The sequence below is a fragment of the Syzygium oleosum genome, unplaced genomic scaffold, assembly GCF_021117445.2.
Source record: "Syzygium oleosum isolate NSW1041296 unplaced genomic scaffold, Sole_v2.1 Sole_v2.01, whole genome shotgun sequence".
Taxonomy (NCBI): domain Eukaryota; kingdom Viridiplantae; phylum Streptophyta; class Magnoliopsida; order Myrtales; family Myrtaceae; genus Syzygium; species Syzygium oleosum.
The window spans coordinates 28,625,496-28,635,174 of NW_026607485.1; the positions used below are offsets into that span (position 1 = coordinate 28,625,496).

The 9,679-nt window shown below is 44.0% G+C and overlaps 1 protein-coding gene across 6 annotated transcripts; it reads right to left on the minus strand.

Moving 5' to 3' along the window:
• Positions 1 to 513: 513 nt before the first annotated feature.
• On the minus strand, positions 514 to 4,306 carry LOC115692318 (uncharacterized). Of its 6 annotated transcripts, none has more exons than XR_008816184.1 (5): positions 3,898 to 4,306; positions 3,048 to 3,342; positions 2,415 to 2,465; positions 1,020 to 1,947; positions 514 to 925 (listed from the first exon to the last, which is right to left on the minus strand). XR_008816184.1 is itself a non-coding variant. In XM_056309933.1 (5 exons), exons 1-5 carry the CDS (start codon positions 4,197 to 4,199, stop codon positions 1,241 to 1,243), a joined length of 756 nt encoding a protein of 251 aa, XP_056165908.1. In that variant the 5' UTR covers positions 4,200 to 4,306; the 3' UTR covers positions 514 to 1,240. The 6 variants fall into 6 exon arrangements, 4 of the variants coding, with proteins under 4 accessions (XP_056165908.1, XP_056165903.1, XP_030474986.1 ...); XR_008816183.1 differs by having other exon boundaries at positions 1,016 to 1,947; XM_056309933.1 differs by having other exon boundaries at positions 514 to 1,247; positions 1,847 to 1,947.
• Positions 4,307 to 9,679: the final 5,373 nt, after the last annotated feature.

Consider the following 9,679-nt stretch of genomic DNA (forward strand, 5'->3'; position numbering starts at 1 on the left):
CACTTATAAAGGGATTCCTCAAGACATTAAGAATTAGTAATCCTTTTTAGAAATCAAATGGATTCAATCTTATATATAGGAGGATGAACTTTCCAAGCTTACTTGGGTTAGCCATACAGCTACAAGTGATTGACATGTTACCATCAATTGATACAAGAGTCCTTTTACTTTGTTTGCTTCTACTGGCGAAAAATTCAGTGAGTTATACTAGCAAAACAAAATAAAAGATTTCTAGTTTTTTTCTATTTTATCAACAATCAAGTCACAAGTATTTAAGATATTCATACCTAAGCCACTATTGCGACCAAGATGCAAGGGATAAACTTTTCTTAACATTTCCGGAAAAGACCACTTATCATCATTTACATTCTGAAAGCCGTATGCTTTGGAAAAAACTTGTACAATTTGGGAGGGAACTATGACTAAAAAAGAAGAATCCACTTCAAACCATAAGCCTAAAGTTTGAAGTTGTTAACATTCTAAACTCTTGAGTAAACGTAAGAGATGCTGTGATGAAGAAAAATCATCCGGCGGATAGATATCTACATACAAGCACCAGTTCATGACGTCAACTATCATAATTAGGGATGTCAATGGGTCGGTTGGGCCGGTTTTTGCACTTGACCCAACCGGAAACAAATGGCTCGAGGTAGAACTTCAGCCAAACCAAACACTAACTGTCATTACCTGACTCGAGATCAACTGTTCAGCTCACTTAGGTTCGGACATTCCGGTCTGCAATTCATGGCTAAAAAACTCTGCAAATTTCCATGGTCTAGATTGCAATGGTGAGGGGCCACTCCAAGCTGACTCACTCACAGCCAACTCATCGTCGGCGATCCACTAGTTGATCTTCTCCTCCGTTACAGTCAGTGTCAATCTCTTCAATGACGATGACTCAATGCCGAAGGGGCTGGAGCTGGACCTGAGATTCAGTGAAGTGAAAGTGGAACTGGTGAGCTCTGCAGCATACTCTTAAGTTACACGAGTCGAGGTACTCAAGGCCGAAGCTGACCCACTCAAGATTGAGTCATCATCATCATCGTTGTTGGCGCACTCGTCGATCTCCTTCTCCATTACCGCCAGTGTTGATCTTGATGATTTAATGAACAAGGAAATATTGAGATCCCCTGAAGCGATGCTGCTGAGCTGAGTTTCTTTTTATTGGCATATGGCTGGATGGAGAATTGTTGTTGATCTGGAGGTAGCTGCAGATTTCAGTCTTTCTTCTTCTTTACTCCTATTTCCTGTGTTATGAGTAACAGGTCAGTTCAGGTCCTTATCCGAAACCCGAACCAAACCTGTTTGATGTTTTCTTGTTTTTGATATATAAAAAAGGAACACAACCTAATCCATATCCGACCCAAACCATGAAATATGGTTCGGATCAGGTTTTCAAGCCCTCCAAACTCTTTCAACAGTCCTAATAAAAGCCATCATAATGATTCACTCCATGCACACATATATTATGCCTCTCGCACTTGCCATCCTAATGATTCACTATATATTGTCAATTTCAATTATCTATTTCCATTAGGAAAATGTGGAAGGAGCAACATAAACCTGAGGTTGGAGCATATACAAAAAAATTCCGCCAGCAACTGAAACATTCAGAGACTCGAATTTTCCTGCCATCGGGATACTCACTAACTCGCACAGAGACTCAGATTCCTCAGAGAGGCCTCTTCCTTCGCTACCCAAAACCAAGCATACAGGCACCTTGGCTAATGAATTAACAAAACTCGGAGATAAATTCGACACCAGTTTTTGTCCCGCGTTGCTCTCAGGGTGACCAGCCAGTAACTTCATCTGAAATTCATTTAGAAGGGTTTTGAGATTGCTCCACCTTCCTAATACCAGAGAGAGCTGGAATGAGGCTCCTCGGCTCGCTCGAAGGGCCTTATCATTGAAAGGGTCACAACAGCCAGGAAGCAGAAAAACACCATCCTGTCGCATAAGCCACATACTGCTTCAGAGATCACCCAAATAACTGATGCAGAAGTATGAGAATTTTCTCAGATGGCACTTAGCAAACCAACACTCTCTGTAGGAGCTGGCGTAACAAAATTTCTTACACTTTCCAAAACGTCCTAATAAATTCACATAGCAGAGGCCAAACCTACATTTGTAACAGAAGCTATATAGAAGAACACACATTTCGTAATCCTCAAGTTTGTCTGAGTTACCAGCTTTTGGTAGTCAAATGAACATCAATTTAATATATCAGTTAATAACTCAAGAAAGGTGGTCTTCTGGGTACCAAAATTTCTGTGTGGCAGTTCAACCGTGCACATGAAACATAACAAACTGCTCTTATGTCATTGCAATCGCAAGAATATGAAACATTGGAAGAGCAAGAAGAGCAAAGAGCCATTAAAAAAACATATTTAGAACAGTGCTGTTGTTTTCATTACCCAATTAAATGCAGCAGCTGATCTTAGTAATGTTCCGAGGTTGCCTGGGTCCTGCAGCAAACAGTTGATAGAAGTTAGGCCATACCCACAATATTCATGAATCATGAGAACCATATATATCAACCATTATCTTGAGATTAAACAGTGCACTCAGACTGCATAATCAATTTCATACAACTGTCACAAAAGTTCCCACAATGAACAAAAAGTTGAGAGGTTCATGTTTGAACGAGATATGTTGTTAAGCACATATGAACAAAACTTGTCGCATTTTCTCTTCCTAAGTAGGAGTTATATCCATATAGAAAAACAAAAAACCATAGCTAGGATAATTGACATCCAGCAACCGCAAGGATATTCATTTTAACATTATGCCGTTGTGGGAAAATAAATAGGAGAGTTGTTTTGAATAAGTTCCTCGAGAAAATGGATGGAACAAAAAAGAATAAGATGAATTGTCATGTGACCAGAGACATTAAGTATTTTCACATGATTGGTAGACCTACGCATAGAACTTAACCGACTACAAAAAGTTGCTCCTTTACCCAACATGCCATTATGTAAATAACTGAATTGCGAGTTTGTAAACACTTTAATTTCATTTGAACTGTAAAAGAAACTAAAAAAATTCACCTGGATCCCATCAAGCACAAGAATTCGATGAGGAGAGGCAAACCATCTCCGACAATCTCTGTCATCGGCCTTGTCGTTGACATTGTAGAAAGTGGAAGGTATTCTCATCAGAGCGACAGCTTCGATAGATTCAGCTGATTCGACCCCAGAAAGTTTTTCCATAACCAATGAACTTACACGCACCAGGCGGACTGAATGTTCTTCCAGATCATCAGGAATCTGAGCTTTATCAAGAAGTAGTAAGCAATCAATTATGGCAGTTGTGCTCCTCAACGACTGAAAATTACAGATCTCCCTGCATAAGAATAATATGCCGAAAGTATAAACACGTGCACCGCATTCTCAACCCACAGTTCCTCAATAATAAAGTAAAGACAACTGCTCTATTACTGACTGGAGCTACTTCATTCCAATATGGTGTGGACGAAAGAAAGACATGCCAAAGCACATATATCATAAAATTAAAAGACATATGCTCACTAATTTCATATGCTTATGCTTGCACTACCGGAAAAAGTCCTTCAGTATCAATCAACAACGTCACTAAACTAATACATCTTCCATCTTTCTTTTGAAATGCAGTACTTCATTCATTCGGAAAATTTATGCAACTCCCGAGTTTGGTTTGGATGTTGCGAGGTCAACTACATGGGCATTTCAGTAACCTGTTCGACGAAATTCCCAAGAAGAACAGGGGACCGCGAAATTCATTGAGAACCCTGATATGTCATCCCATGCTCCTCAATGTGCCAAAATTAGTACGGAGCTGTACTGCCTCCCACCCTAGCTACTGCAGAAATGACGAAACGATTTGAAGAGCGAAGAAGAACGATCAAGATTCAAGCTTTACCTGATCGGGGTCGTGCCCACGACAAGAGCCGAGCCGTGGGAGTGGCGATAGGAGGAGCTCTGGCGGAGCTTGACGCAGTGCTTCACGAGCGGGTTCGACGTGCTCGTGACGAGCTCGACGTTTCTGGGCACCAGAGGTTTCGCCGCCGCAGGAGTTCCCTTCTGTCCGACACGACCCCGGACGGCCATTCGGAGATGGGTGGTTTCTTGACGGGCTGGCGGTGGTGGTTTGGCTCTTGAAATTGGAACTGGGTCGAGAGGAAAACGAAGGCTCGAAGGATGGAAGGCGTGGAAGCAACTCATGTCCTTTCTTTTCGGCCTGTCTGCTTTCCCTCTCTCGCTGCAACTGCAAGGAGATTGAAAGATTGGGCGGCCGACCTCCGGAACGTGCCCGACTGAGGTTCGGGTACAGGCTTATATGCTCCTTGGGTCATGCGACTCATTCCATGGGCCTTTTTTACCGACTAATACATTGTGCGTGGGAAAATGATACAAATAATCTTTGAATTTTGGCCCAATGTATTTGTGGTATCAAAACTTTTGATACATTTTTAATTACCATTCCTACGAACCAGTTATATCATCTATTCTACATTACTCACTTTTTATCCCGACGACGCGACTAAGCTTCACTTACAAGAATACATGAGTATAGGAAAACCCCTGCGTCACTCCGGTCTCCCACTCAATTCCATACGAGCTGTTATGTCCCTTCCCTATGTCGCTTTGGTACCATCAACGCCGCTTGGTCAGGTCTTACATGAATGATGGACACTCGCCAAACAGAACAGGCCATTGCACTCCATTGGTGGCTTCCCCTGATCAAAGCTGTTCGGGCATCTTCGACCAGTTGTGTTTTCCTTGGCAAGTGTAGCATTCGAAGCCTATTGCGCTTTCAGCAACACCCTCTTTCGCCTACTAAGCTTCTCTTAATCTCAGTCGACCAATGGAGATCTCTCTCCTTGTTGAAAACATGGTAGTAGACCCATCTTGAAATTCACCCATTGATCCAGGAACGTTTTCCCTATTTAGTGAGCAATTTGGTTCCTACTTATGCCCCAATTGCCATCCTAGAAGCAAGATGAGAGCCGCACTTTGTTCAAGCCCCTTTTTGCTCCGGCGATTTACTCTCCGACCTCATAGGAACGGGTAGACCATAGGCTTTTCACCGAATCATCTACCATACTGGAGAAATCCTGCTCTGATACCATTTGTCATGGGCGCTTGCTCAGCCAATGATACTAGGCTAGCTTTCATTCTATAGTCGTTCCGAAGAACAAAACAGATAATAACATCATCGTATCGAATCATACCACATCCAGTTTAGCTCAGGTATCCATCCTCTTGAGTGAGACATACAAAACAATATAGCATAGAAGCTGGTCGATCTGCTATGGCCTTATCCAGAGAGCAGCATCAGCTCTTAACAAATTTGTGCACAAGTGGCCAGCCCCGCCTCCAAAGTTCCTAGAATTATAATCGTTCAATCTTAGAATTCCTAGTACAAACATCCCGATGCCACTCCTATGAAAGAAGCGTATCATTATCCCTTCTGCATCACTCGCTCTTCACCCCGACGCTAATAAGTCCACTCACAAGGTTATGTGAGTACGGGAGGATCTCTGCATCGCTCCGGTCCGTGACACATTTATGTTCCTCGGATATAAGCCATTGAGAATTTGAGTTAATATGCGTCTTCTCTAAATGACTGGCGAGAACATTGTTGTTGAGGGAATTATCTTAGTTGGAACGACTGTAATGACAACGCGTCTAGGCTTCTTGTTCGTTGCGCGCACAATCTGTTTGATGAAATTCCCTAATGGCATTAGTGAACTTCTGAGTCTAAATCCGATTCACAAGTCTTGTCATACTTCCTTTCCAAATAAACCTGGCTGGAGTTCAGCTCCCTTTTGATCAGGATATGTCCAGTAGTTTTCCATTGTTGAAGTTTATTGTCGTTGGCCACAATTTAGTATTGTGACTGAGACTTGTGTTATGTTGATTTAACTTGCAATCAACCTGTTGAAGCCTCATTGTAACAAGTCCTGCTTGGGTTGATTTACGGTTTACGATCCATGTGGTTTGTCGTTTGAGTGAAATTGATCATGCTGTTGTTTGAGTGAAATTGCCATGGCCATGGCAATCAACCTATTGTACTTTTCAATGCCGTGTAATGTGATTCCAATACGAGAATAGTGTATTGAACATGTAGTGGAAGGACGTATGATCGGTCGGACTTTACCTATATCGTCAAGAAAACTGCCGTCCTAGATGGTTTAGACGATGGTACTTCGGCCCATGGTTATAATTACTACATCGAATATGAGAATTGCCTGGCCATGGAGTATGCAATGGAGCATTGACTGATCCCAATTGTGACATGTGCATAGGGAAAGCTATAGCTCTCAACTATGAAGAATGCGGTCGGAGTCGTGGTGCTCAAGTTCAGCTTTCAGATTGTAGAATTAGATTCAAAGATTCGAAGATTACTCGTTTTCTGAATAGTTAAGCTTCTCCATCTACTACAATTAGCACGATTTTGAATAATCTACTTTGTGTTTTAGTTGCACGTAGATTACGTTGAGTTGTTTTCTAGAGAAAAAAACTTGTTGTACAAGTGATTATGAAAAGGCCTACCTAATAAAATGTCTACTTAAATTCAATTAAATTGCGAAAACCTTGTTATTCGTTAGCTTATGCAAATTTCAGATTAGCGTATCGTACCTTTATTTCGAATAGTTGGAAGAAATTATGTTATAAAGAGATTCATTTTCAAAAGCTTTTGTTCTTCACTTGATATAAAGTCTTGCTGAAAAGAGACTTACCGGATGCCCAATGAGAAGTTTATATTTTTGAAATGCGAAAATCTGCCAAATTTGCATATGGACCCTTGTGTTGAGGTTGATGTCTTGTATTCTGTTATCCAAGATCCTTATGAGGTGGTTCCGAAAGGCCCCTGACAACTGGACAGCACGGGGGTCCCGCTCCCTGGTGAGCGGGCGGGGGTCCGGGGGGGCCGCCTCGGCGGGGGTCGCTGCCCCCTGGGTTGCCAGAGGCGTTTTATGTTCAGTCATAGAAGGATTTATATGGGAAAGCTAAATATTTTAGGCTATGTGGGTAACTTTGTAATTTGTGCCATGTAGGATTTCGCTATATATATTTAGGGCGAAACAGGTCTCTAAAGAGAGGCAGGAGGTGAGAAAGAGTGGCTGTACACTTTTCTACGTTATTAGTGAAATGGATCTCTTCTCCTCGTGGACGTAGGTAGGCGGAACATCTCCCCTGCTGAACCACGTAAATTCTTGTGTTGTGTGAATTTCCATTACTTTCTTGCATCGTTGATAGAATCGAATTTAGATATTCAGCAGTACCTAAAAAGGCTAAATTTTCTTCCAACCATATTTTTTATGGTGATTACAAACTATGGATACCGTGCATATATGCCAACTTAGTTAAAAATAAACAGGATGATGTTCATGCTTGTAACCTACCAATCTGAAGTGTGGATGAATAATCACACTCTTGAGAGAACAATGATTCTAAATTAGATGTAGTTAGAGGCTATTTAGTAACCGGCCAAATAGTATTTAATTCTATTATTTTGTTCTCCGAGAAGAAAAAAAGAACAGAAATTCGTTTGGTAAATTTTTTATATCCGGGAACAAATTTGTTCCTGCAAACTGTTTTGGAACAGAATCAAGAATTAAAAAAAAATTGCTTCTTGTTTCCAAGAACAAAAAAAAAGAATCAAAACAAAAACATTTTTTTTTCTTCTCCTTCCTTGGCCTATGGCTAGTCTCCGGCCATGGCCGGCGAGGGCGTCGCGACCCTCGCTAGTGAGGGTGAGGCCCGCGAGGGTCGCCCTCACCCAGGCTACGAGCAGCGAGGGTGGCTCTCGCCCGCTTGGGCGAGGTCCCTCACGGCTCACAGCCTAGGCGAGGGTCCAGCCTCGCCCTCATCGGCGAGGGGGACCCTCGCCTGTGGCCCTCGCCGACCCTAGCCTGTGGCTAGAGGCCAAGAAAGGAGAAGAGAAAAAAAAGAAAAGAAAGAAATATTAAAAAATTCAAAATATTATTAAAAATTTTGGGCAGTTACCAAATACATTTCTGTTATTTTCTATTTAAGGAATAGAAATTTTGGGCAATTGCCAAATGCCTTTAAATACTCAGAAATTATTTCCAAGAACAAGATAAAAAAAATCATTATGAGTAGAAATTATTTCCGAAAATAGAATGATTACCAAACACATCCTTAGGCTCCGTTCGTTTGGCGGAAAATATTCTCCTTTTGGAAAATATTTTCCCGAAAGTCATTTTCCTGGAAAATGTTTTCCCGGAACATAATTTTTCGGTGTTTGGCGACCAATATGAAAAAGTTTCGGAAAATATTTTTCACCGGCGCGCGGCGGCGGCGGCGGCTCGCGGTCGGCGGGGCGGCGGCGGCCTGCGGCTCGGCGGCGGCGGCGGCGGCGCGACCGGCGGCCGGCAACCGATGGCGGCGGCGGCGCAGCGACCGGCGGCCGGCAACCGATGGCGGCGGCCGGAGCGGTGGGCCGCCGAGCGGCCGGCGGCGGCGACGGCCGGCGGTCGGCCGGCGACCGGCGACGAGCGGCCAACGGCAGCAAGCGGGCGGGCGGCCGGCGGCCAACGGTGGTGATCGGCGATCAACTTCCTCTCCCACGGAAAATATTTTCCCTCCCATGGGCAATTTTGCCTTCAATTTGGGGGAAAATGATTTCCTCTTTGTGAAAAGAGGAAATCATTTTCCTCAAAACAATGAAGGATTTGGGGTGGGGAAGGAAAATGTTTTCCCACGCCCCCGAACACCGGAAAATGCAAAAAATATTTTCCGAAAAAATATTTTTCCGTAAACGAACACAGCCTTAGTATAGACTACTGTTGACACCTAAATTTTGTCTAATCATTTAGGATTTTGTCGCATAGAAAATTAGGGTTTAATTTTTAACCCCTAAACCAAAAATATTTTCATTAAGTTACACGGCGTATAGACATTAGGCACATTTGCATTAATAGGGTCTATTAGAACATATCCAAAAAAAAAAAGGTTTTCCGGGCCAGGTCAGTCGGCCCATTCTTTTTCTTTCCTTTTTATTTTCGCGCGGCCCATCCTTTGTTTTCTTCCCTTGTTTTATTTTATTTTATTATTTTTTTTTCTTTAGCGCGGGCCGGTCCTCTCCTCTTAGGCCCGGCCCGCGCACTGTTCACCTTCTCTCCCCCAGCTTTGCTCAGCGTTTCTGAGCGTACGGGGGAGACGGAAGAGAAGCGAATAGAGGCCAGAACGGAGCAGAAGCCAGAGAGGCATGGGGCATGCCGGCGCGATCCTCGAGTCGGGATCAGGCCAGCCACGGCAGACTGGCGGTGGCAGGGGCCATGCGCGCCTGCCTGCTGGCCGGCCTTAAATTGGAGAGAACGGAGATAGATCCGCGGGGGGGGGGGGGGGGGGGAGAGGGGGGAGAGAGAGAACCGAGAGAGATCCGAGGGAGAGAGTGAGGCCGAGAGCGTCGGAGAGTGAGATCCGAGGCCGAACGGGCTCCCGTCGACGACTGCCGCGCCTCAACTGTGGCCGGCGAAGCTCCGACGCATCCTATTTCTCGTGGTAGGTCCCGGCCTCGAGTTTTCGTCGGGTTTTTGTTTGGTTTGATTCGGGGTCGATTTCCCGAAGATTTAGGCTCGGAGGCGTGCGGGGCGACCGGACGAAGTCCGATCTGTCATATTCGCCCCCGTTTGCCACCCCCGAGCCGAATAGCGAGCGTCGCAACGGCC